This window comes from Eumetopias jubatus, unplaced genomic scaffold, assembly GCF_037043125.1.
Source record: "Eumetopias jubatus isolate StellerSeaLion01/CBP00866 unplaced genomic scaffold, mEumJub1_p1.0 scaffold_10, whole genome shotgun sequence".
NCBI classification, from domain to species: domain Eukaryota; kingdom Metazoa; phylum Chordata; class Mammalia; order Carnivora; family Otariidae; genus Eumetopias; species Eumetopias jubatus.
In genome coordinates, this window is record NW_028274816.1 from 13,111,612 (window position 1) to 13,138,450 (window position 26,839).

General features: G+C 52.9%; 2 protein-coding genes across 3 annotated transcripts; both read left to right on the forward strand.

Moving 5' to 3' along the window:
• Window positions 1-3,605: 3,605 nt before the first annotated feature.
• CCL22 (C-C motif chemokine ligand 22) lies at window positions 3,606-8,004 on the forward strand. Its single transcript, XM_028091760.1, has 3 exons — window positions 3,606-3,678; window positions 5,176-5,299; window positions 7,920-8,004. Exons 1-3 carry the CDS (start codon window positions 3,606-3,608, stop codon window positions 8,002-8,004), a joined length of 282 nt encoding a protein of 93 aa, XP_027947561.1.
• Window positions 8,005-16,770: 8,766 nt separating this feature from the next.
• Window positions 16,771-26,530, forward strand: CX3CL1 (C-X3-C motif chemokine ligand 1). 2 transcript variants are annotated; one of them, XM_028091384.2, is made up of 4 exons: window positions 16,792-16,861; window positions 23,552-23,672; window positions 25,423-25,933; window positions 26,054-26,530. In XM_028091384.2, the coding sequence occupies exons 1-4, from the start codon at window positions 16,792-16,794 to the stop codon at window positions 26,528-26,530; spliced, it is 1,179 nt and encodes a 392-aa protein (XP_027947185.1). The 2 variants fall into 2 exon arrangements, with proteins under 2 accessions (XP_027947176.1, XP_027947185.1); XM_028091375.2 differs by having other exon boundaries at window positions 16,771-16,861; window positions 25,423-26,530.
• Window positions 26,531-26,839: the final 309 nt, after the last annotated feature.

A 26,839-nucleotide genomic window follows, 5' to 3' on the forward strand; every position in this document is an offset into this window, starting at 1 on the left:
GCTCTGCCTATTCATCTCTCCGTCTCCCTAACTGCTGGCAAACACCAATCTTTTTACTGTGTCCATAGTTTTGTCTTTTCCAGAATGTCGTAGACTTGGAATCATACAGTATTCAGCCTTTCACACTGGCTTCTTTCACTTAGTCATATTTAAGTAAATGTAAGATTCCTCCATGTCTATTCATGGCTTGATAACTCATAACTCATTTCTTTTTTAGCGCTGAAGAATATTCCATTGGCTCAATATGCCACAGTTTATCCATCCCCCTACTGAAGGACATCTTGGTTGCTTTTAAGTTTCGGCATTTATGAATATGAATGTAGGCTTTTGTGTGGACATAAATAACTTCTCTGGGGAAATGCCAAGAAGCGTGATCACTGGATCCTATGCTGGGAGTACGTTTCATTTTGTAAGAAACTGCCAAACTGCATTCCAGAGTGGCTGGACCATTTTGCATCCCCACCAGCAATGAATTGGGGTTCTCGGTCCGCATCCTCACCAGCATCTGGTGCTGTCAGTGTTCCAGATTTTGGCCATTCCAATGGGCACGTTGTGGTACCTCACTGTTGTTTTAATTTGCATTTTCCTGATGACATATGATTTGGAGCATCTTTCCGTATGCTTTCGTGTTTTTCTTTTTTTTTAAGATTTATGTATGTATGTGATCTCTATACCCAACGTGGGGCTCGAACTCACAACCCCGAGATCATGCTTCTCCAACTGAGCCATTCTTTTTTTTTAACTGATAAAATATATATAACATCAAATTTACCATTTTAGCCATTTTTGAGAGTACAGTTCAGCGGCATTAAGTACATTTACGTGGCTGTGCACCCATCACCACCACCCATCTCCAGAACTTTTCCATCTTCCCAGACTGAACCTCTGGGCTCATTAAACCCTAACCATTCCCTCCTCCCTCCAGCCCCTGGCAACCATCATTCTACTGTCTGTCTCTATGAATTTGATGACTTGGAACCTCATAGAAGTGGAATCATACAGTGTCTGTCCTTCTGGCCTTGGGTAACGCCCTCTGACACGAGGTCTTCCCAGGTGATGCTGTGTACTTCTGATGACTCTCCATCGGAGGTTCACAGGAACCACGTGGCCACCTCCTGCTCCCCCACCCGCTCTGCCCCAGCTGCTCAGCCCTCTCTCCCTGTCAGGGCCTTTTTTTAGATGTATTTATTCATTTGAGAGAGAGAGCACGAGCGTGCAAGCAGGGAGAGGGGCAAAGGGAGAGGGAGAGAGAATCCTCAAGCAGACTCTGTGTGGAGCGCTGAGCCCGATACAGGGCTCAATCTCACGACCCATGAGATCATGACCTGAGCTGAAATCAAGAGGCAGACACTCAACTGACTAAGCCACCCAGGAGCCCCTTGCCCTGCGAGGTCCTTTGCACTTGCCTTTTCTTCCCTGGCAGGCTTCTTGGTATCTTGTGCATTTCAGCTTGAATGTCACCTCCTCATAGAGGCCTTTACTGACCACCCAAAACTGCTCTCCAGTCGTCACTGTCTCTTTTCCTCTGTTTGATTTTCTTCACGGCACTCACGATAGCCCGATATTACCCTATTTGGTATTTGCCTATTTATCGTCAGCCTCCAGGGTAAAATCTACGCTACAGGGATGTGTTCACTGCCATGTCCCGGATCCTGGCACATGACGGAGGCTCGTATTAGTTCCCTCTTGTTGCTGTAACAGATGACCACAAATATAGTGGCTTTAAGCAACACAAATCCAGTTCAGGAAGTCAGATGTCCTCAGTCAGTTTCAGTGGACTGAAATCGAGGTGTCAACAGGGCTATGTTCCTTCTGGAAGCTCCAGAGGAGAATCTGTTTCCTTGCCTTTTCCAGCTTCCAGAGGCCATCTGCATTCCCAGGCCCATGGTTCTGCATCTCCCAGACTTCTGCTTCCCTCATTCCACCTCCTGCTCTGAGTCTGACCCACTCTTATAATGACTCCGTGAGGCCGTTGGGCCCACCCGGAGAATCCAACCTCCCTATTTTACAATCTTTAACTTAAACACATCTGCAAAGTCCTTGTTACCATGTAAGGTCATATATTCACAGATTTCGGGAATTAAGACATGTTGGGAGGACCGTTATTTTGTCTACCACAGGGCTCAATAAATATTTGTTGAATGAATGAATAAATGGATGGATGGGACCCTTTGCAAATGGAGGGCTGAGTCCTGAATTTCTAGGCTGGCTCAGTCACTTACCGGCTGTGTGACCTTGGGCAAGTCCCCTTATTCTCTGAGCCTCAGTTTCCTCCTTCGTTGGATGTGTTCTGACCACCCACTGTGTACCCCACTCTTGGTAGATGCTGGAAATGCCAAGACAGATATAAGCAGACCCTTGTCTTCCAAGAGTGTGGAGCTTGGCTTCTAGGAAGGGGTCTGAGAAAGAGAAAACTTGACGTAGTTTGCTCAGGGCCATGTTCTAGGTCACCCCACAGAACCTTCAAGTCATGAGGGGGTATGCTTACCTAGAAGGTGACATTTCAAATGGCTCTTGATGCATGAGTAGGAGTTTATGCGGTAGAGAAGTAGAAAGGGCATTGATGGCCAAGCTCTTTGGGGAAGTGTGAGGAATGTGGCGTGACCCCTCAGAGGACGGAGACCAGGGTGGGAGGGAGCATGTCTGGAAAGGAGGCCTTGAAGGCCACACTTCGGAGCTTGGGCTCTGCCCTCAGGTCAAAGGACCACAGCAGGGTTCTGAAGCAGGAAAGAGGCCCATGCAGCTTTGAACATGGGCCACGCTGGCTGCTGTGTGTGGAGAGAGAGAACTGACGGCCAGCGTCAGAGCCCGGGGTGGAGGGGCCTGGACTGGGCAGGGACCATGGGCATGGGAGGGAGGGGACAGATCCAAGAGAAATATAGGAAGTGGATATGGTGAGAGATGGAGAAGGCGGTGGATGAGGAAGAGACTGGAGACAGCTGGGAAGGAAGAACAGGCAGGAGGGAAATGTGTGGAAGCTCTTTGCAACTGTTGAGGAGATCATGCACTGGCCTAAGTTGGGATTTTGTGAGAAGCGGTAGAAGATGCTGGTGGGTGGAGGGGGGCACAGAAACCAGCCCAACAGGTTCTCAGGCCTCTCCTTTTGAAGAGAGATCAGGTATGAAGATCATCAAGGCTACAAGGTGAGGGTTTAGGACTGGTCAGCCCCTGCCCACGTCCTCACTGCCTTACGAACAACCACTGAAGTAAATAGGTAGGGCTGTGAAACCATCTCCCTCATTTCCAGACGGGCAAACTGATTCCCAGAGACATCCAGCGGCACGGTGAGGGCCGTCCAGTTCGTGGGCCCTGGGGAGCACAGGACTCTAAGAAGCCCAGCTCAGGGGGGGTTTTACAAGTCTCCTGAGACTCAGAGGGGAGGACAGGGTGGGGGGGTCCCCTCTGAGCTGTTCCCAGCCACAGAGAATTTCCTTTTATTTGGAGGAAGCGGGAGTTCTTCTTTCATAATGTGAATGTCAGAGATTCTGAGGCCACCAGTGACTAAGAGTGTCTGAGGCTGGTGGGTGTAACAAGTGTTTAAATACCAGACCTTCCCATCATCCGGTGATTACAGACACCTGGGCTGGGGCACAAAGAACAAGAACATGGCCAGCCTGAAGACCCCGCTCCTGGCTGCCCTTGTCTTTCTTGCTCTGACACTTCAAGCAACTGAGGCAGGTAAGGCTGGGGAGAGGGAGGGCTCCCTGCGGGGGCCAGGGTCAGACACTGCGGTATCTTCCTCATGAAGCAGAAAGAGCACCGGACTGAGAGCAGATGACCCCAGTTTGCTGCTGGCTCTGGGCTAGTCACGGTACTTCTCTGGGCCTAAGTTTACACATCTGTGAAATGGGTAGTCTTGAAGGCTTGGAGTCTAGTATCTGTCTCAGTTGGTAGGGGGCATGGCCTGGGGTCCTCTAGTCCGGAGAACTCAAGCATAGGACCCTTGGGGTATGGAGAAGGATCCACCAAAGGGGGCCATCTGGGATGGGAAAGGGCAGGAGCTGGGGGGCGCCTGGGTGGCTCAGTCGTTAAGCATCTGCCTTTGGCTCGGGTCATGATCCCAGGGTCCTGGGATCGAGCCCCGCATCGGGCTCCCTGCTCCGCGGGAAGCCTGCTTCTCCCTCTCCCACACCCCCTGCTTGTGTTCCCTCTCTCGCTGTCTCTCTCGGTCAAGTAAATAAATAAAATCTTAAAAAAAAAAAAAAAAGGCAGGAGCTGGGGTAAGGGATATTCTTTCGGAAAGCTGGTCCTGCTCTCCTACCACCGCATGTTTGCGCCAGAGCCTGCCCTCAACACTGAGTCCCTAACTTCTCTGGTGTTGGGTCAGGGCACGAGCACTGGACTGGGAGACAGGCAGCTAGGAACAATAATGACTCAGTTTTGGGGGTTCCTGGGAGCTTTTCCTGCGTTAAAGGCCCCATTGGTTTGGTACTATTATCACCCCTTTGGTCAGAGGAGACAAGTGGGCCTCAGAGATGTTAAGAAACTTGCCCAGGGTGGCCTGGTGACTCGGGGCAGAACAGGACTCGAACCCAGGTCTGCACGACTGGACTCTGCCTGAGCCCTTATCCTGACTCTCCAAAGTCATGCTGTGTGACCCTGGGCCAGACAGCCTCCTCTTTGAACCTCAGCCTCCCCACGTGCACCACGAAGTCTGGAGTAGGTGTGAGCTGAAGCCGACTTCTGTGATTGCCTGGGGACTCCTCAAAATGCACGTCTGACTCTGCAGGGCTGGAGCTTGAAGGTGCAGACCCCCAGCCCTCCCACCCCTGGAGTCTGGATCCAGTAGCTCTGAAGTGGGATCAGGCTGGGGCTGGGAGCCAAGCATTTCTGACAAGCTCCCAGGTGATGCTGATGGTGCCGGTGCATGGGCCTCACCTTGAATAGCTGGGGCGCCTTCCTGTGCAGAGTCTCAGGTCCCACCTAGAAGCCTAGGGCTTTGTTGATTCTCAGTCGCTGTGAGTTCCTCTCCCTGGAGCTGACCCACCCCCACCCCCACCCCAGACTGGGCCCTTGGTGCTCCTCAGAGACCCTGAGCCTGGGGACTCTGAGGGCTCAGAGTCCTCGGGACACCAACCTTCCACATGAGAATAGAAGTGCTGGCTCAGAGGTTGGGGCCAAGGGTGACCTGCCTGTGTCCAGCTGGTGAGTCTTCTGAGCACTCCCCTCCTCTAGGTCCTTATGGCGCCAACGTGGAAGACAGTATCTGTTGCCGGGACTACTTCCGTCACCCTCTGCCTCCGCGCATGCTGAAGTTTTTCTACTGGACCTCAGACTCGTGCCGGAGGCCTGGCGTGGTGTGAGTATGGGGCTGGGGAGGCAGGGCCTGGCCTTGGAGAGCCTGGCAGGTTTGGCCCAGGAGGGCCCGGGAGCAGGTGGGCGGGGGCAGACCCAGGGACGGGAGGAGTGCAACTGGCCTCCATCCTTGAAACGGCTCAGCCCGGGCTTGGGTGTACCAAGAAAAGAAGTCGTGTCGTCATTCAACAAATATAATGGGGCGCCTACTGGGTGCCGGGGCGCGCGCCGGGTCCCGAGGATGCGGAGCTGAATGAGCCAGGCGCCGGCTGTCGGTATACACGATCGAGTGTGTGCGTGGGCAGCGCGGAGCTGCAGCGCGGGGAGCAGGGTGCCGGCAGCGTGCCCAGAGCCTCTGAGTCAGCAGTGATGCTCCCATCAGAAGCATCTGGAATCCTCCCCAGCTCACTGGGAGTTATTTGAGGCAGCCCATTCTTGCCCAAAGAGTATTGAGCTGACAGAGAGTGTATCCCATTGGCCAGGCGGCCAGGCGCGGTTCTGAGCGTTCCTGTGTGAATTCGGGTCACCCTCACAGCCTTCCTACGACGAGCGTGATCGTTTGCATTTGGCAGATGGAGAGACAGGTGCGGGGTGTGTGTGTGGGGGGGACTGATTTGTTCAAGGCTGCCCCCGCTGGAACCGGGACTCCTGGATCCCCGTTCAGGGCTTTCTCCTGAGGTTCTTGTTCTCTTTTGCCTCTTTCTCTCCATGTCTTTGCTTCCTTTTCCTTGGCCTGGAGCCTGAGGCGGCCATTGCCACTGGCCGGGTGACGTGGCCTGTCCCCGGGGCCGCCCCTCCAGACTGCTGCCTGCCAACGTGCTCAGCGCCGTGTCTGGGCCTGGGGCCTCATGACCCCCTTTGAGGCTCCATCATCTTTTCATCTTCCTCCTCCATACTCATCTTCCATCCCTCACAGGGGTGCGTGGATGAATAACAAAGAGGGCTGAAGTGGGTTTGTGTGGCTTCAGTGCTGAGCCTCAGTTTCCCCATCACTGTAACAGGAGCGATCACATCTATCTATCTATCTATCTATCTATCATCTATTTTTAAGGATTTGGCTTTTTTTTTTTTTAAGGATTTGACTTTTAAGTAATCTCTACACCCAACGTGGGGCTCAGACTCACAAACCCGAGATCAAGAGTTGCACACTCCACCCACTGAGTGTGCAGGCACCCTTCCTTCATTTATTTTTATTTATCAAATCTGTAAAGAGTAATTGCTAAATGCTAGGCACTGTTTAAGCACTTTATAAATTTGAACTCATTTAGTCCTTGAAACAACCCTAAGTTGTGGGTACTATTGTGATCCCCTTTTGCCAGGTGAGGCAAGGGGCCCAGAGAGGTTATGGAACCTCTTGAGCAGCACGGGACATGGTAATAGTAAGTGGAAGGTGTAATGCTCAGTGCCTGGCATATAAGAGATGCTCAGTACAAGACAGCACACGTGATTATTGGATTTAGAGCCAGAAGGAACTCTAGAGAGAATGTGTCTTGACAAATGGGGAGATTGAGGTTCAGAGAGGAGCTGAGTCTTGCCTGGTGCAGCCGGGCAGGCTGCCCACGTGGCCAAGAACAACACTGCTGCCTTCTTTGTTCTTTCTGTTCATTGGTTGTCCGTGGGGTGGGGGCAGGTCAGGGGAGTAAGGGGAGCCTGGAGCTTCCAGGCCCCATGGACAGGCTCTTGAGAGGCAGGAAGGGAGTCGAGCTGTGGGGATGTCCCTGACTTCCAGCCAGCTTTAAGTCCATTTCTTCCAACAATGGCTGAGGCCGAGTGCCCCAAGGGCCTGGCCTGCTACTTACCACACCTTGGGCAAGGGTGGGAGACTTAGCCCACGATTGCTGTGTGATCCTGGGTCAGTGCCTATCTCTCTTCTCTGTTCTTTGGGCTCCTGGGGGCACAGTGAATCAGATCGTACCAGCTCTGGCACTCAGGCAAGCTGCTTTACCCCCTTGGGCCTTACTTTCCTCACCTATGAAATGGGTAGAATAATAGGGCGTCATAGGATTTATTTAGAAAATCATTGTTAAGAGTTCGGGCCAGCTCCTGGCGCAGTCACAGAGCCCTTACTCTCAGCTGGGAGCTGCTCTGAGCACGTCAGTTTGTATTAACTCATTTAATCTTCATTCAAATCCTATGAGGTTGGGCCATGATTATCATCCCCATTTTACAGATGTGGAAACTAAGGGACTTGCTAGCAATGTCAGAGCTAGGATTTTAACCCAGATGAGCTGGCTCCAAAGTTCATGCTCTTGGATCCTACTCAATATTCTCTCCCCTAAGGCAATGTCAGCAATGGTCCCGAGACTCCTGGGCATTTTATTCCCTGGCCTGACCTGGCACTCAAGCCCAGGACCGAGGGACTGAGAGTCCAGGAAGTCCTAGCTGCTCTTCTCCCCCTCGCCCCCTGGAAAAGTGTGTTTACATACAGCAGGGGCCGCATAAATGTTGAGCCACTCTATATAGCTGGTATTCCTGCACGGGGCAGGTGCCTCATACATGCTAAGTGACTCTGTATGGTGGGCATCTCTGCACACAGTAAGTGACACATAAATGCTAAGCTTCCAGAGAAGGGCTGTGGCACTCTTGCCACATGCTAATGCTCCCTCATTCTCTCCTCCTTCCAGCTTCCTAACTGTCAAGGACCGGGAGATCTGTGCTGACCCCAGAATGCCCTGGGTGAAGAAGATTCTCCAGAAACTGGACTCATGAGGACTCATGGGCTTGGCTTGTCCAGAAAGGCTCACAGAACCCCACCTCCTGGCCATTACAGCTGCCCCCCAACACAAGCCTGTGCCAACGAGTCTCTCCACCATCTTTTATCTCTGTCCCCCTGAAGCTGTCATCCTCAGACAAGCCTCCACACTGTCACTTAATTCCCCTCTTATCCTTCCAAACCATCCTCTGCCCCACCACCATAGCCAGAGAGGCCACAATCCTGCTCAGTCACTCCCTGGCTCAAAACCCTCCCATGGCTCCCCATTTTTGCCCCAGGCTGAGGTGAAAGCTCGGGAGCCTGGCACCCCTGCCTCTAGCCCTGCCTCACTTCCCTTCACGCATATTGGACTCCAGCTCCCTGTTTTCCAAACTCATGCTGTACACATCCACTTCCAGGTCTTTCTCCAGGCTGCTCCAGATGCCCAGAATGTCTCTCCATCACCTATGTGTGTCCAACCCTCCCGGCCCTCCAAGGCATTGCACAACCCAAGCAGCAAGCAATTGAGTTTTATTTTTCAGATGTCCCCTGACCCTCTGCCCTCTCTTAACAGCCCCGATCAGTCTGCCCAGAATTCTCGGGACTTGGGGGCTTGTCCTTCAGCCCCACTGGCTAGACCAAGGTCCCACATCTGAGTTACTTTGTCTCCTGGCCTCTAACACAGAGCACAGGGCCTGGCTCAGAATCAGGGCTCAATGAATGGCTAGAGGCTGAATCAATAAAAGTAATGTTCCTCTCCCAGCTCTCAACCCCCAAAGACCCTCACACATCAATACAGAGACTCAAGTTCATCTAGAAAGCAGCCAGCTGAGTCAACTGTGAAGCCTCAAATTTGCCCAGATTCACCTTTCTTCCCCATTTTATTTTTATGTGTCACCTTTTTACTCCTCTTATTTCCCTCTGGTCTTGACTGCTCCTCCAACCTCCAACACCCAGGTTTGACCTCTTCAGAGTCCCCCACTTTCCCTTTCTTTTTCCCAAATAACAGTAACCAAATTTTCGCTATGGTGTGAATGACTACCCTTGGCTTGGTATTAACAAACTCTAGCTGTATTTTTATAAGAAAAGAGGGCAAATGCTTAAGAGGCCAAGTGGATGAATGGAAGAATTTTAAGAACTGTGTGGGAGGGGGACAAGGCGGAGCTTTTCTGGCCCTGGGAGTGTGCGGGGCATAGTTAAATGAAAGAGCCTTGGGTGAAGATTTGGCAGGGGTCAGCATAGGGACTGGGATTTGGGGCTTATCTGCACTTCCTTGGGGAACGTAGATTCACCAGGCAAAAGAAATAAACTTTATAAGTGCTTGTTTCTTTCCGAGGGGGCCTGGGGTGGTGCAGCAGGGTGGTCGTTGCTCGGGGATTCTGAGACCATTGAACCTCTCCGAGCCTCACTTGAGAATGGGAATACCCATCTTATGGGGTGGCTGCGGGACTTAGGTCCAAGACATGGGGAATAAAACTCTTCCCTGGAGTGCTGACCTGCCCACTGCCCGTGCATAGGGCCCTCCAGCATCCTGGGATTTCCCCTCCCCTCCTGTCCTGCCCGTGTCGCTCAGGCCTTCTGAAAAAATAAATCCTCTACAACAGTGTCTGCTTGCTTCCTTGGCATCTGCTGTCCCGGTAAGGTGGGCTGGCGGCCCCCTCTCTCCCAGTGGGGAAGCCCTTGACGTTATTGACGTGTGAGCTGGCCTGCCCAAGGTCAGCCTGTGAGGCGGTAGGGAGCCAGGACTAGACATGAGGACCTGGGGAATAGCTACACAAACCCCAGACATTTGTCCGCCAAGCCTGGCCCCTGCCAAACCTCTTGTCAGGAGGATCTGATGAAATCACTCATTCAGTCCCCAAGTCTAGAGCTTCAGGCAACATATTCATTCATTTATTCATTCATTCGTTTAGTCACTGATTTAATAACCCAACCTCAACCTTCCCCCTTCAAGCGTCAACGCAGAGGAGAGTGTATTAGTCAGGAAAGGTTGCTTCCTGCAACAAACAGCTCCAAAATCTCAGTGACTCGATTCCACACAAGCTTTTTTTCTTCTCCCGTGACATCCGATCCTGGTCTGTAGGTGACCTTGCACATGGCCATGCAAGGACCCAGGCTCCTTCCTTCTCTTGGTCCTGCCCTCCTCCAGGACCTGGACTCCTCTACAGGAAAATGAGGCCGCTGGGAGCCAGGCCGGGAAGGCGGCTTCTGGCTTCTGTCCACCTGCCGTTGGCAGAGCTCAGTCACATGGCCACCCTGACCGCAAGGGATGCTGGGAAGTACAGCCAAGCTGTGTGTCTGGGAGGAGGAGTATGGGGAGCGTCTAGTTCATGTGGTGCTGACTCCTCTGGACTCTCACATGGGCCCGCTTTCCTGGAGTTCTAGACATAACTCATTCTGCCAGAACAACAGAAAAGGACTCCTCCGTCCTTGGGACATCTTTATTATGTCAGTTTAAACATCACTCCGCAGACATCTTGGCACTGGTGGTCTTTACTCCCCTTTAGATCTGGCTCTCACGGTGGGATATCCAGTGCAGCGGCTTCAGACACCAAGAGCACTTGTCTGGGAGGCAGGGACAAGCTTTGGGAAGGGCACATGTCATGGATTCAGACAATCCCAGGAACTCTCACTGACTGGTGTCTGGGGCAAGCTGCTTGGTCCTTGTGAGCCTCAATCTCTCCCTCTGTGATCAGAGGGCAATAAAAGCAGGTATCAGTGCACAAGATTGTGAGAATCCAAGGAGATAAGAAGGTACAGACAGCCTAATAACAAAATGGGCAAAGGCTTGAATATGTATTTCTCCGAAGAAGATATTCAAAGGGTCAACAAGCACATGCAAAGATGCTCAGCATCCCACATCATCAGGAAAATGCAGATCAAAACCACAAGGAGATAATACTTTGCACCGATTAGGACAGCTACTATAAAAAAGACAAACAATAGAGCATGACTCTTTTTTAAAAATTTATTTATTTTTATTTAAATTCAATGAATTGCTTTCAGGAGCATGACTCTTGATCTCGGCTGTAAGTTCAAGCCCCACGCTGGGTGTAGAGATTACTTAAAACTAAAATCTTAAAAAAAAAAAAAAAAAAGACAAGATCGGTGAGGGTTTGGAGAAATGGCAACCTTTGTGCGTTGGCGGTGAGCATGTAAAATGGAACAGTCACCATGGAAAACAGGAGGGCAGTTCCTCAAAAAAATTAAACGGAGAATTACCGTATGAGCCAGGAATCTCACTTCTGGGGATATACACAAAAGAATTGAAAGCAGGGACTTGACGAGATATTTGTACATTCATGTTCATAGCAGCATTCTCTACAATAACCAAACAGCCCGCGTGTCTGACTGGTGAGTGGAGAAGCAAAATATGGTGCACACATACGACGGAATATTATTCAGCCTTAAAAAGGAGAGAAGTGCCGGCACCTGCTACAGCATGGCTGAACCTAGAGGACATGATGATAAGTGAAATAAGCCAGCCACAGACAGACAAATACTGTCTGATTCCTACAGTAGTGAAACTCAGACAGAGCGTAGATTGGTGGTTGCCGGGGGGGGGGGCTGGGGGGGAGGAGGAAGTGGGAGTTAATTGTTTGATGGGTCCGGCAGTTGAGTTTGGTAAGATAATAAAGTTCTAAAGATGGATGACGGTGATGGTTGCACGACGCTGTGAATGTACTTAATGTCACTGAACGGAACACTTAGAAGTGGTTAAAAAGTAAATTTCACGATACGGATATTTTACCACAGTATAAAAGAGGGTGTGGCCAGGCAGGTGCCCAGATGGCGGGAAGGGCCAAGTACATGTGAGCAGCTCCTCTTATGGACCCAAAGAGGTGAGCTGAGCAGAGTGGGGTGAGGCGGGGAAGAATTAGGCAGGATCGTCCCCCAGGGGCCCTGGAGGTGGCCCTCCTACCATCCTGGGGCCCCACCGGAGTGTCCCGGGGGCCCCGCCCTGCTCCCCACAGCTGTTTCTGTTCTGCTTTGGGGGCTAGGGGAGTCCCTCGCGTCCCACAGGAATATGCAGGCTTGCCTGCTCCCTGGGGCACCCAGGCAGGCTGGCAGATGGCCCGAGGAAGGTGTGGGCAGAGATGCCCCAACCCCTCCTGTCCACTAACTGTCCGAGGAAACCCTTTGTCCTGTTGCCCAGGGCTGTTCCAATTGTTGCTGTAATTATTCCTCAGCTCAGAACCCCCCCAGCTCCCCTCTGCCCCTGAACAGGACTCTCGTTCCTCACTCCAGCTTCCAGGTGTCCAATGGCAGCCTTCCTGCCCACTCCTTCCTCAGAGCCCATGGCATCAGACCATTCCCCATTCCCTTTTTACCTTAGTTAGGTTTGCCCTCCGCCTGGAATAGTATGTCAAAATCTGGCCGGTCGGCACAGGGCGGGTTACTTACAAATCACAAAGGGGCTGACACTTCTCCAGCCAGAGGTCTAGGGTTGGTTGTCCATCAACCCACCACGAGCAGCGTGACAGCCTGTACCGTGGTGGATGTAAGGTGCACCATGAAGTACAGAGTATGACTCATGCCAGATTCTTGCCAACTCTGTGTAGCCCCTATCTAATCGAGTCTGTAGTTCTAATGCTGGTTTACAGGAAGAGCATAAGTTAGGGGAATGAATTAGATGACATCACAAGGAAACAATTTAGATAAATTAAGAATGGGAACAGTGTATAAGACAATAGTCTTTTCCTATGAGTTAGATCTCTTTTGCTGTGCTGTATTAGCTTCAATAAACCTTGGGCAAAAAAAAAAAGACAACAGTCTTGAAACTCTTCAGAAAGTCAATGCCTTGAAAAATGAGCGGGAGTTCTGTTTTAGTCTTAAAAAGAAATGTCATCGGGCGCCTGGGTGGCTCAGTTGGTTAAGCGACTGCCTTCGGCTCAGGTCATGATCCTGGAGTCCCGGGATCGAGTCCCACATCGGGCTCCCTGCTCAGCAGGGAGTCTGCTTCTCCCTCTGACTCTCCTCCCTCTCATGCTGTCTCTCATTCTCTCTCAAATAAATAAATAAAATCTTTATAAAAAAAAAAAAAGAAATGTCATCTGCGGGGCGCCTGGGTGGCTCAGTTGGTTAAGCGACTGCCTTCGGCTCAGGTCATGATCCTGGAGTGCCTAGATTGAGTCCCACGTCGGGCTCCCTGCCCCGCGGGGAGCCTGCTTCTCCCTCTGACCCTCCCCCCTCTCATGTGCTCTCTCTCCGTCTCTCATTGTTGCTCTCTCAAATAAATAAATAAATAAAATCTTTAAAAAAAAAAAAAGAAAGAAATGTCATCTGCAAGGCATAAACCTAGATTGGATCCTGGTTCAAAAAGTAAAAGTAAGAGGGAAGAAAGGGAAGTGGAAGGGGCAAAGAAAGAAGGGAAGACAAAGGAAGGTGAAGCTATAAAATACATCTTGGGGACAATGGAGAAATTTAATTATTAACTGAATGTCACACGACATATAGGAATTATTGTTAATTTCGTTAGGTGGGATAATAGTATATTTATGTAAGATAGTGCATCTTTATACTATGGAGATGCCTGCTGAAGGTTTTAGGGGCAAAGTTTCAGACATCCATAATTTACTTTGAAATGGCTTGGCAAAAAAGAAGAAGAGGAAGAAGCCATAACAGGAAAATGCTAATCATTGAATTTAGGTGCCAGAGATATGAAAAGTCTTTGTTCCATTCCTTCTTCTTTATTGTTTATCATGTTTTAAAATTTATTTTTATTTTTTAGTTTTTTTTGAGAGAGGCTGCGCGCATGAGCAGGGAGTGGGTAGGGGCAGAGGGAGAAAGAGAGAGAGAATCTCAAGCGGGCTCCATGCCCAGCTTGGAGTCTGACAGGGGGGCTCAATTTCAGGACCCTGAGATCATGACCTGAGCCAAAATCAAGAGTCGGACGCTTAACCACCCAGGTGCCTCGGTTTAGAATTTTCAAAACAATAGCATAAAAGAAACAGGGCAAAAGTCTGCCCCTCTTCTGATCGAAACATTGTCTTTCATTCCTGCTTTCCTTGATTCCTGGACAAGAATAAAGGCCCACAGCCTTAGAGTCTCTGGTGGGACTTCTCTCTCCTAATGAGCTGGGGCTCCTTGGAGCAAGAACCTGGCATATTTGCCTTTGGGTCCCCGGTCCCACCACGGTGCCAGGCACACACCAGGGCTTACTAGCAAAACCCAATGGCTCCTGCATGCCAGGCACTGCGAAAGTCCTTCGTTTTATGACCTCCCCCAGTGAGTGAGTTGGTAAAGTGACTATTAGCATCCCATTCTACAGATGGGGAAGCTGAGGCTCAGGGAGGTTAAGTAACTTGCCAAAGGTGATTCTTCTAAGTGGTGGGATCACATTTGCCTCCAGGTCTTGGCTGACCTGAAAGCCTAGTTCCTGTGTCGAAACAGAATCATCAACACTCAGTCCTTAACGCCTTGGTAAGATAGATGGGGCTGCCCATTCCGACTTTGTCGGGGGAGGAGCTGGGCCGGAAGAGGGTAGGGGATGTCCCCAAGGGCTGAGCAAGGAAAAGCAGAGCTGTACTTTGTGTTTTGACACCTTCTGGGCGTCAACTCACTTAATTCTCCGCTGTCCTCACAGTGGGGATGGAGGGAGGTGGTGTAGCCTCCTGGTCATGAGCTCAGACTCCAAGGCCAGGGGGCAGGGGCAAACCCAGGCTCCCCCACTTCTTGGCTGGTGATCATCGGAAAATTCCTTAACTCTTGCATTCCTCAGTTTCCCCATCCATAAAACGGACCACGATAGTGGTGTTTTGCTCACACGCCGGGTCCTGGTGACCCGAGTTAATCATACAACGCACTTCAAACAGTGCCTGTCTCGGAGTGAGTGTGCACGCAGAGAGGTAGGGAAGCTGCCGAAGATCACACAGTAGTGCCAGAGCCGGGGCCATCAGATTCCAAGGCCCCCGCTTCCTAAGTACTTCTTTGGAGCAAAGTCTGCACCAAGGATCTTAACCCTCCAAATCCCTGCCCAACCTGGCTTTTGGCCAGGTTTTATGGCCATCATAAAGATGGAGTGTGGGGCTTCCCAGGACTTGTCCCTTGCCTCGCCTTCCCCTCCCCAGCCCCTTCTGTCCCTTGCCCCTTCTTCTCCCACTGCTCGCCTTATCTTCCCTTCCACCCTCTCTTCTTTCTCCCCTTCCATCTGCCCCCTTCGTCATCTGCTCCTACCTCCATGGGCAGAGCAGAAAGAACCTCGGACTGCAGGTGTTATCACACCTTGTCCCTCTCTGGGCCTCAGTTTTCTCAGTCATAAGATGAAGGGACTGGACAACGGAAACGTGAAGGTCACCTGCTTTATATCTGCATGGACTGGGATGGATTCTCTGAGCCTGAAGGCAGTTGGGCCGTGCCAGGGGTGCTCCTCCCCATCAAGAAGGAGTGTCCAGCCTCCCACCTCCGTGCCCCAGCCCCCCCTACTGTGCTGGGTGAGACGGGGAGCCTCTGGCCTTGGGAGCTGAGACCTCTCTGCCCAGCCCAGCCTTAACCAGCTGGCTCCGTAGCCTGGGGCAGTGGCTCACAGACACACTGGTTTCTGGCTGGCTAGTTGCTAGAGACACCTAGATGAGAGTGGTGGGTTCATGGTTAACTTGGGCACCAGGCTGGGCTAGGCGACTGCTGGAGTCTTCTGGAGTCTCGGGGACTGTGGCCATTGTCTTCAGGGAAGGCTGTGCTGGAGCAACACCTGAGGCGTTTCTACCAGGCTGGTGGGAGCTGGCTGGTCCCACCTGGTCCTCCCAGCCCCACCTGGAACGGAGCGAGGAGCTGGGAAGTCAGAGCTGCGAAGCTCCCTCCCCAGTGGGTGAGCCCAACTCCCTCCTGTGCAGAGAGGGAGCTGAGGCCCCCAAGAAAGGCAGGACTTCCCCCAGGGCACCTGCCGAGCCAAGGACAAGCCGAGACCACCGAATGACCCAGGGTGAGGCCGGTGGCCGTGACGTTCCTTGCAGGGGCCAGAGCCAGGGCTGGCCGTGGGTGTGGAGGAAGAAAGGAGAGATTGAGGAGCTGGAGGCAGGGAGGCCGGGGCTCTTTTCTGTGTCCTAACCTGCACACAGCCCTGCGCACCTCTAGTCTGGTCTCCACCCTAGCGCTCTGAGTGACCTCAGGGGATCCCACCCCCTCTCTGGGCCTCAGTTTCCCCATCTGTCCCTATGAAATTGGGCTGGATCATTCTTCCAGCAAACGTTGACTGGACTGAGCCCCTACTGTTTGCCAGGCTCCATGCTGGGCTCGGGGATACACTGATGAATAAGGCCCCCCAGGAGCTGGGGCTTCAAGGGGGCAAGGTTGGGGTCCTTCATGATGTGGGAGAGATACCTCTCCCAGAGCAAAGGGGAGCTTGTCAGAGCCAGACTCTAGGGTCCTGAGTCCCTCCTGGCTTGCCGGCAGCCAGCACTCCCCAGCCTGCCATTTTGTTTCGTGGCCCACTTAGGGCTAGGGCCAGCTCCCGAAGTGGGTAGCCCCAGCAGATGGTCGGGGGGAGAGAAGGCCCTTTGAATGCTCTCAGGCCTGGTCCAGCCTCCTACACCGCCCCCCCTTCCCCCGGCAGGGGCAGGCCGGAGCCCAGATCCTGAGCTGGCTCGGTTCCTTGGCAACATCCTGAGGAATCCAGCCGCCGCACGCTGGCTGGCTCCCTTCCTTTCCCCTCCCACCCGCTGCCTGCCGGGCTGGAGGCGGAGGCTGAGGCAGCAAGCCCCATTATAAAAAGCGACAGAGCTCGGGCAGCGAGGGAACAGCACTTGGCTCAGACACCGGCCCGGCCCCGCCTGGACCCCCGCCTGGACCCCCGGCCGTCCGCAGCCATGGCTCCTCCACCCCTCTGGGGGCTGCTCCGCTTGGCCGCCCTCTGCCATCTGACCGCGCTGCTGGCCGGTGAGTGGGGCGGGCTCCTGCACGAGCTAGGTAGGGGAGCCTCCGGCTCCACTTGTGCCCTTCAGGCCTGATACCAGAGCCCCCAGACCCCACCTGGGTAAGGTCCACAGCAGCTCCTTCCAGAAGGTGTGGTGGAGGGGGCTGGACCCCTCCCTGACCCCAGATTTGGGGCTGCCCATCCCGCCGGAAAGATTTCCAGGCTCCAGGGACTGCCCGCCTGGCCCAGTGAGCAAGGGGGCTACTGCTTGGCAGCGCAAAGAGGTGGTGTGGGTGGCACAAGGGTGCCAGGCACAAAGGGGGTGTTGCAGGGGAGGGGACAGGGAAGGCTGAGGAGGTTCGTGGGGGCGGAGGGGGGTGGGGGGGGAGGCCCTGGTTTACAGTGGGCTAGGTCTCCCCTCCCCGGGTTAATGTGTAACCTGAAACCCTGACTCCTGAGTCTCAAGTCACAGTTAGGATTTTCTCCTGCCCTGATTTCGAGTAGGGGGCCCAGGACCAGTAGAGATCAAGGTCACTGCAGACCATGGATTGGGCTTGTTGCTCGTTCTGGTCTGCAGCCCCAGTCCCTCTGCCTGTATCTCGACCATGATACCGTCCTCCTTCTCCAAGCATAGCTCAGAAAAGGCTTTCACCTCCAGATACTGGCTCTCTGGAGCCCAGGACACGGTAGGGCATGATGTATTCATCCCCCTGACATGATTAAGATGGAGGCCCAGGGAGGTCTAGAAACTGGCCCGAGGATGCAGAGCCAGCAAGTAGGGCAGGAGAGAGCCTGGTTGCGTGCTCACCACCTCTGTGGGCCACATGGCCTCTGAGAACTGTTTGACCTAGACCGGCTGGCACGTAGAGGCTCAGAGAGGCTCACAGCAAGTGAGCCTTGGGGGCACACAGCAAGTCTGGTAGGATGAAAATGGTCTCAAGCTTCCAGGACACCCCTATGGAACACACTGTCTTTCGAGTCCCTCTATGTGGGGGAAACCAACCAGCGGGCCAGGGAACAGGTGGGTGGGGGCCAGTAGGGGCCAAGGGCTGCTAGCCTCCTGCCTTGTGGGCTTGAACCCCGAGGCCAGAGGTGTTTGGAGATAGTAAGCACTGAAAGACAGGGAGTCAGATGGAGGTCGCTTTGCCATAGCCATGACCCTGAGTGGGGTCTTGCGTTCTTTGGTCCCAGGTACTGCACCTTTAAATGTAACTATTGCCTCTTGGTGCCGTGGGGCTCCAAAGCCTAGGAGGGTATTTTGGAAGTGGGAGGAGGAAGATTACTTATAGGAAGGCTGGCGCTGGGTGCAGGGAGAAGGGTTCCTATGCTAAGATGAAGAGGGAGGGGGTGGTGAGCGGGCTGAGGGTACCCCGGACACTCTGTTTATAGCCTAAGGCTTTAGGACATCAGGTTTCTGCCCTAATCTTGGTCACTGACTTTGCTGGAAGATACACTATTTCAACCTTTCTGAGCTTGAGTTTTGCCTCCTCCTCCTGGCATTTGGCCAGGCCCACCTTGGAGGTCCTCACCCACACTGTCATTTGTGGCTCTGAGAGATGCCCTGAGAGCCCCCCCCGCAGGACGAGGGGGCAGTCCTGAAGACAGAGAGGCCCCGGGGTGGGGGTTGGGGGACTGGGGGTTTCTAGCTGGTGTAGGGCGGCTGCGTCAGTCCCCAAATGTGGGTTTGCGGGGCTGTGTCAGGCGGGAGGCTCCTCTGCTTTATATAACCAACCTGCAGATACAAGTCAGAGCAGAGAATTTTCTCGCCGAGCACTGACGCATTCACTCCTACTCAAGCCCCAGCAAGAAAGAGGAAAAAAAAAAATCTGTTTTAAGCTGCTGTAGTCTGCCCCCTGATTAGCCGTGGAGGCGGATGGGGAAGGCAGGGAAGGCTAACTTCAGAGTGTTAGATCCAGGCCCCCGTGGAATTTAAATAAAAATTCCTCTATTCCTTCGTTGGTTACAATTTTATGTGTCACAAAGCGCTTCCTTGTGCATTTTGTTCATTCACTGAACAAATATTTAGTGGACATCGGCTATGTGCCAGGCACTGTTGTAAGGGCTGAGGCCACATCAATGGATAAAACTCCCGAAGATTCCAGACCTCAGAGTGCTGAGCACCAACTGGGGAAGACAAGATGATACAAAAAATATATTAGTAAACGATTTGGTCTGTTAGAAAAACAGGCTGTGATTTAAAAATATATATATATATGGAGAGAGAGGGTTGCAGGGGGAGGTGTTCAGATTTTAAGTAGGGGTCAGGGAAGACCCTTGGAGAAGGGGACATTGAGGGAGGCGAGGGAAGATCCTTGTGGGTATCTCTAAGGCAGTGGTTCTCAGTGGGTGATTTGGCCCATCAGGGGCATTTGGCAAATTTCTGGAGACATTTTTGTTATTACAGATGTCTCAACATTTTTGGTTGGGGGATGCTCAGAAATCTAGTGCGTAGAGGCCAGGGATGCTGCTAAATATCTTACAGTGCACAAGACAGTTCCCATGATGAAGAATTATCTGGTCCAAAATGTCAGTGGTGTTGCTGTCGAGAAAACCCTACTCTAAGGGTCCAGATATTTAAAAATCTTTATTCTCACAACCACCATGTGAAACAGATATTAGCATGTCCATTTTACAGGTAAGGGAACTGAGGCTCAGAGAGCTTAATAGACTTGTCCAGGTCACACACCTGAGCAATGGCTCAAGCCCTCTCTCTCTCTATCCACCTTGCTGGGACACCCAGAACATTCTTGTCTTTTCCTGCCTGTAAGGCTCTTAGCAGTCCTTGAGGACCAGCCGAAAGGATTCTTCCTCCAAGAAACCTCCCCTGATTACTTGCAGTGGGAAGTAGTCTCTCCCTTGTGCAAATCTCAGCACATTTGGGGGTATATTCTGGAACATGGTGTTTCTACCTGGTATTTAAGGCTGTTTAGAACAGCGGGATGCCTAGAGGCCGGGAGGAAAACAAGATCTGCCACTAAGCAGCTGTGTGGCCTTGGGCTGGTTATTTAACCTCACTGATTTTCAGTTTCCGCATCAATAAAATCAGGATAACAATACTCCCTTTGGGGATGTTGGGAATTAATGAGAGCAGATGTACCTGCGCTGAGGACATAGTCCAGTACACAGTAAGTAGGTGCTCAACTAAGATAAGCTCTGGTACTTTGTGGGCCTGTCTTGGCTGCCCTTCAGGCTGAGACCTTCTGAAGGCAGAGACAGGCCTCCATCTGACTATGCCCCACAGCACCCAGCTCAGGGAAGAGGGAATGGCAGCATTTATTGGTTGACCGAGTAAACACTGCAAGCTGATGGTGTTTATTGGGATTGAGGTATTCTCTCTAAGCTCAGCACCAGCACCAATGAGAGAAAGAGCTCAGGGTCAAGGACAAGAGAGCCTGGGTCTTTGTAGATACTCAAAGGTAATTCAAACAAATATTGGCTGAATCAGGAAAGGGATGGATGGATGGATGGATGGATAGATGGATGGAAGGATGGATGGATGGATGGATAGATGGATGGATGGATGGTTGGATAGATGGACTGATGGATGGATGGATGGATGTGGATGGATGGATGGATAGAAGGATGGATGGATGGATGGATGGATGGATGGTTGGATGGATGGATGGATGGATGGATGGATGGATGGATGGATGGTTGGATGGATGGATGGATGGATGGATGGATGGATGGTTGGATGGATGGATGGATGGATGGATGGATGGATGGATGGTTGGATGGATGGATGGATAGATGGATGGATGGATGGATGGATGGATGGATGGATCGATGGACTGATGGATGGATAGATGGACCAATGGATGGATGGATGGATGTGGATGGATGGATGGATAGAAGGATGGATGGATGGATGGATGGATGGATGGATGGATGGATGGATAGATGGATGGATGGATGGATAGATGGATGGATGGATGGATAGATGGATGGATGGATGGATGGATGGATGGATGGATGGATGGATAGATGGACTGATGGATGGATAGATGGACCAATGGATGGATGGATGGATGTGGATGGATGGGCAAATGGAGAGGTAGGTGAAAGGAGAAGTAGAATGAGACATTATTTCATTCAGTGAATATTTGTTGAGTATCCACTTTGTGCTGAGAAGCACTGTGACACCAAGATTGACAAAGTCCCTGCCTTCCTGAAATTCATGGGACAGTAAATGGCTGCCTGGCTGGAGGCATTATTTCCAATTACTGAAAAGAAAACTTCTGAGGAGAAACCCTCCCTCAGGTTAGTTACATAGCCCTACCCCAAGCAAAACCAGGAATAGAGCCTGGCCAAGGGTATGTAGGCACCGTGGCAGAAGATGGGGACTTTGGAGTCAGGCTGCCTTTGTGGCTCTTTAAAGCATGTGAGCAGTGGTCTTCCCCACCCTGGGCCATAGAGTCGAGAGAGCCGACTGACCATACCTAGCCTATGCCTCCTGCCCCCCCCCCCCCCCGGCAGCCTCCCCTCAGCTCCAGGTGGCCTAAGACCCCTGCCAGACCAATGCAGGGAGGGGGGCTTCCTGGCTCTATTCAGCAGGGCCTGGGGCGGATGCAGCTGAGTCATTCCAAAGTCCCTCCGGGGAAGAAGGCAGGTGAAAGGCAGCAAGGTAACTTTCACATCCTGGTTCTTCAGAGAGAAAGGGCAGCCTGTGACTCAGGGACAAGCCACCGAGTGCTTTCTGCCCACCCCAGGAGCTGCTAGTGTTGCCCCTGGATGGCCCAGGCCAGCGCAGCCCTGCAGGCCCCGAATCCCCCTTCCATAGTCGGGGTAGGCTGAGGCTAAGAGGAAGTGATGGCAGAGGAGGTGGCACATTCTAGAAGGGATGTGTGTGTGCTTGCACCTGTATTTGGGAAAGCAGAGCATGTTTGCACGTCCACATCCTCGTAAATACTTGTGCATGAGCAGTAAGGGTCAGCTGGGGCCGCCCAGGCCCTGCCTGGCTGGAGAAGATCATTCAGCTCACTAGACTCCCCTGCCCTGGAAGTCCTGGCCTCTAGAATTTTGCAAAACCCTCTGGGGCCTTACTTCACCGCCTATGACCTTGACCCAGAGCTGAAACTCAAGCTCTTCCTTATTTTTCACATACTGCTCTTGAACTGACACCAAGGAGAATAAATTTTGCTGGAGATTTTAGGGGACGGAGGAAGGAGGAAAAGCAGTGCAAACAACTTCAAATGTTTATATGAAATATTTGGCTCCTCGGGGTGCCGGGGTGGTTACGCGTCCGACTCTTGATTTCGGCTCAGGTCTTGATCTCAGGGTCGTGAGATCGAGCCCCTGGTCAGGCTCTGCGGGGCGTCTGCTTGAGAGTCTCTGCCTCTCCCCTTGCTTGTGCTCTCTCTCTCACGTGTGCGCTCACTCTCTCTCTAAAATAAAGAAAGAAATCTTTATTTTTTTATTTTTTTAAAAGATTTTATTTATTTATTTGACAGAGAGAGACACAGCGAGAGAGGGAACACAAGCAGGGGGAGTGGGAGAGGGAGAAGCAGGCTTCCCGCTGAGCAGGGAGCCCGATGCGGGGCTCAATCCCAGGACCCTGGGACCATGACCTGAGCCGAAGGCAGACGCTTAACGACTGAGCCACCCAGGCGCCCCATAAATAAATCTTTAAAAAAATATTTGGGCTCTCAACTGTCTGTTGAGTCACCCCCCACCTGTTCTGGGGTTTCTCTCTGGCTCCGTGCCATCAGCAGGCCCCTAGTCACCCCCCTCAGCCCCTCACCCCTTGCACAACCCCCATCTCCACCCCTCCTCCTTATTCCTGTGCCCCTAAATTGCCCAGGGGCCTCCAAATGACCTCCTCAGTTCCCCTCAGCAACTGCTGCCAAACTCATCTTGGCTCTTCACGGCAGAACAAAGGGTCCCCTATTCACTGGACCCCACCCCCAGCCTCCTCAGAAGGTGACTATACTTCCACATTTAACACTTTTTATTTGTTCCATGTGTCCGATCATATGAATGCCTTTACGTGGTTTTGGAGGGGCGGGTACATATGTGCCGTCCTGTTTGTTGGTGTGTGTGGATGCATGTGGATGTGTCATAGGTGGGCATATGACGTGTGTCTCAGAGGTCGTGGAAATCCACGAACATGGGTCAGCCTGACAGGGAGGAATGGGGTGTGTATGTGGTGGGTGGAGGGTTGGGGGCGATAGTTGAGCAGGTGACTTACTGGGGTAAAGAGAGTGTGGGGGGTGCATACCGCCATGGGCCCAGAAGGGGCCAGAACCTGGCCTGGGAGGAGAGCCCGTTCCCTCACTTGCTGGCTGTGTGACCTCAGGCAGATCCCTGTCACTCTCAGATGTGTCCTCTCTTCTGTACAACTGACCAACGACAACTTAATTTTAAAAGTAAGCCCTCACTACTTACCAGGCAGTAGGAGCTTTATAAGTAAGAATTCATTCTCATTAATTTTTATAACATCCCTGTGAGGTAGATACTATCATTGTCTCTATTGTACAGGTGGGGAAACTGAGGCATAGAGAGGTTTTTTTTTTTTGTTTGTTTGTTTGTTTGTTTGTTTTGTTTTGTTTTGTTTTGGTGGGGGGGCAGGGGGGCTGAGGTCAAGGGCGCTGAAGACGAGGGCGTGCAGGGCAGCGGCTGTGGCTTGCATGGTGTGGCTGGCACGAGCTGGCCTGGGACTGGGAAGCCAGATGCCCCTGGACAGTCCTGCTGACTGGGGGCCTCTGTGGGCTCAGGACAGCACCTCGGTGTGAAGAAATGCAACATCACCTGCAACAGGATGACCTCGGAGATTCCTGTGGCCTTACTAGACCACTACCATCGAAATCAAGAATCCTGCGGCAAGCCTGCCATCATGTAGGTACTGGCCTCTTGGCCTCTGTGAATCCGCATCCACATCTTTCTTTCTCATCTGGGCTCCTGCCAAGGGCCTCAGCAAATTTCTCCTCCTGCCCCTGCCTCCTGGCCCATGGCTGACCTTAATATCTGCCCCCGAGGGTAAAGGTTGAGAGCAGTTTCCTGAAAGGCCTGGGGCCTGGGACAGCCACAGCGGGTGGTGTGTTTCAGGTGGCAGTCGAACCGGGTGGATTTCTTGGGGACATCAGGCATGGTGGTCTCAGAGCGCAGGCTCCAGACTCCAACCAATGTGGTGCAAATCCTGGCGCCATCACTTACAAGGTGGGGTGGGGCGGGGCGTCCAGTTGCCTACCCTCTGGGCCATAGTTTTCCTTATCTGTGAAATGGATAGTTGGGAGGATGACAGGGGATAATGCAAATAAGCAGCTTGGCAGGCTGCCCGGAAGCTGTTGCGATAACAGAGATTATTATCCATACTTGACAGTGGGGGAAACAGGATCCTTCTGAGACTTCGGGCCAGTCTACAGACTGGCCTTCGGGCCTGGCGTCAGGAAGTGGCTGGCAGGTTCTCGAAGTATAGGGCTCAGCAAAAAGAAGTCGTGTGCTTCATTCCACCGACCGTGCAGCTGCTAAGAGGGGCATGGGGGCTACTGCCTAAGCTCTCCTCCCCTCGCCTGTTGAGGCTTGCTTCCCCCAGACTCCCCCAATTATTTGCTTCTGTTTTCTAGGTAAAGAGGAAGTGGGAAGCCCCAGGGAGGGGGCCATGGCCCCGAGCCGCACCTCGCCTCTGGGGGCCTGAAGCCTTATGCTTGCTTCCTGCACTTCTCTGGTTTCCCTAGTGAACCAGAGCCATGCACATTCACATGACCTCTCTGAGCCTCGGTTTTCTCATCTGTAAAATGGGGATGGTCACCATAGTCACCTCTCGGGATGGGTGGGAGGTTTAAATAGGCAAAATGCCTAGCACAGAGGTGTGGAGCATGAGCTCCTGTCAGCTCTGAGCCGTGTTCTCGGCAGTGAGCCAGCCACACCCAGCTTCCGAGGAAGCTCAAGATTTAAATGGTACTCGAGGTCCCAACGGGACCTCCATATATGTGGCTGGAGCTCACTCAGTGTGCTTTCGGCCTGAGGAGACACACTAAGAGGTAGAGGGTCCAGAGGGCAGCCCGTAACGGAGGGAGCAGAGGAAGGGACATTTGGGTCAGCTCCTTCCAGAGAAAGGAGGCCCCACTCCAGAGCTCACCAGTCATACACCTGGCAGCAGGGAACACTGGTGGTCAGCTCCCCCCAATCAGAAGGCACAGCCCAGAGCCCCCTGCCTTAATGGCGAAGACATTATTATTATTATTAACAATGTTATCATTTTTGGCTGTTACTCTGAGTTGGGTGTTTTACATAATTTTCTTTTTTTTTTTTTTTAACAATAACACCAAAGTGGGGTGACCAGCTTGCCCCAGTTTTCTGGGACTTTCACAAAAAGTCCTGTATCTTGAGGACCCCCCTCAGTCCCAGCTCTTCTGGGGAGGCTGGTCACCCTACAGAAGGTAGGTATGCTATCTCGATTTCTCAGGTGAGGACACGCAAGTTGTAGGAGTCAGGCGGCCTGAGCTAATCAGCTCACAGCTCACAGCTAATAAGGGGTGGGAGCAGGGTTTCCCGCCGGGTCTGTTCACCTGCAGAGCATTTTTTTGATGCTTCTACTCCATGTGGCCTCTGGGCATCACTGGGTCCCTGTTTTCCTTCCTTGTAGCTTGAGGACGATAAAGAACAGAACCTTCTGTGCTGATCCAAAGGAGATATGGGTTCAGAAAGCCATAGCACATCTAGAACGCCAGACAGCTCTTCCAATTCAAAATGGCGGCACGTTCGAGAAGCAAATTGGTGTGGGTGAGCCCAGGACCACCCCGGCCACCAGGGGAATGGACAGGCCTGCGGTCACAGAGCCCAAATCCACCCAGGAAAACAGTGGCCAGGAGGCACAGAGGGCCTCGGGGACTTCCTCAGAGCTGCCAACAGGAGTGGCTGATTCCTGGGGGACCAGGTTCCCCTCCACTCCAAAGGCTCCGGATGGAGGACCTCCAGCTGGGTCCCAGAAAACTGAGTTTTTCAACGCTGCTACCCTCACCACCGCAACGTCCTGGCAGAGCTCTCCTGCCTACAAACCCGGGTCAGGCCTCTGGACAGAGGGAAAGGCCTCTGAGGCCCTCCCCACCCAGGCCCCCTCCACCCAGGCCTCCCCCACCCAGGCCCCCTCCACCCAGGCCCCCTCCACCCAGACCCCCTCCACCCAGGCCCCCCCCACCCAGGCCCCCTCCACCCAGACCCTCGCTACCCGGGCCCCCCCTACCCACACCCCCACTATTTCACACAGAGCCTCAGAGGACAGTGTTGGCCCTGAAGGCCAACCTGTGTGGATCACAGGAGACAATCCCAAGCCAGAGAACTCTCTAGGGCCTGAGGAGATGGGTCCCATCTCAGCTCACACGGATACTTTCGGGGGGCCTGACGGCACGCCCCATCTCTCCATGGTCCCTGTCTCCTCTCAAAGCGTCCCCAGCAGGGAGCCAGTGGCCTCAGGCAGCTGGACGTCCAAGGCGGAGGAGCCCATCCATGCCACCGTGGACCCCCAGAGGCTGGGTGTCGTCATCACCCCTGTCCCCGACTCACAGGCCGCTACCCGGCGGCAGGCGGTAGGGCTGTTGGCCTTCCTTGGCCTCCTCTTCTGCCTGGGGGTGGCCATGTTTGCCTATCAGAGCCTCCAGGGCTGCCCCCGCAAGCTAGCTGGGGACATGGTGGAGGGGCTTCGCTACGTCCCCCGGAGCTGTGGCAGCAACTCCTATGTCCTGGTGCCGGTGTGAGCTGGCCTCCTGCCTGCCTCCGGTTGTTCGACTCCGACAGCTGCCTGGGGTCCCCCGTCCTCACACCCACCCTCACCCAAGGGCCTGACCTGAGCTGGGGTGATCAGAGCGAGGAGGCAGGATCTTCCACACGCAACGGCTCCCGGCTCCCGGCTCCCGAGCACACGCCAGGAGGCCACACTTGACCACTGTTGACCCCTTGGGGACAGAAGTGGTGACCTCTGCAACTCACCCCAATGTCCCCAAGTCAGGAAACTTCTGCTGCTGGCTGGTGAGAGGTTCCCTTTGACAGTCCCAGACCCGATGAAC

Coding starts and splice junctions, on each gene's coding strand:
- CX3CL1 (XM_028091375.2), top strand. CDS start 16,792: ATGGCTCCTCCACCCCTCTGGGGGCTGCTCCGCTTGGCCGCCCTCTGC. Junction 16,862..23,551: donor TCTGACCGCGCTGCTGGCCG/GTGAGTGGGGCG, acceptor CTGTGGGCTCAG/GACAGCACCTCGGTGTGAAG. Junction 23,673..25,422: donor TGCGGCAAGCCTGCCATCAT/GTAGGTACTGGC, acceptor CCTTCCTTGTAG/CTTGAGGACGATAAAGAACA.
- CCL22 (XM_028091760.1), top strand. CDS start 3,606: ATGGCCAGCCTGAAGACCCCGCTCCTGGCTGCCCTTGTCTTTCTTGCT. Junction 3,679..5,175: donor ACTTCAAGCAACTGAGGCAG/GTAAGGCTGGGG, acceptor CCCCTCCTCTAG/GTCCTTATGGCGCCAACGTG. Junction 5,300..7,919: donor TGCCGGAGGCCTGGCGTGGT/GTGAGTATGGGG, acceptor TCCTCCTTCCAG/CTTCCTAACTGTCAAGGACC.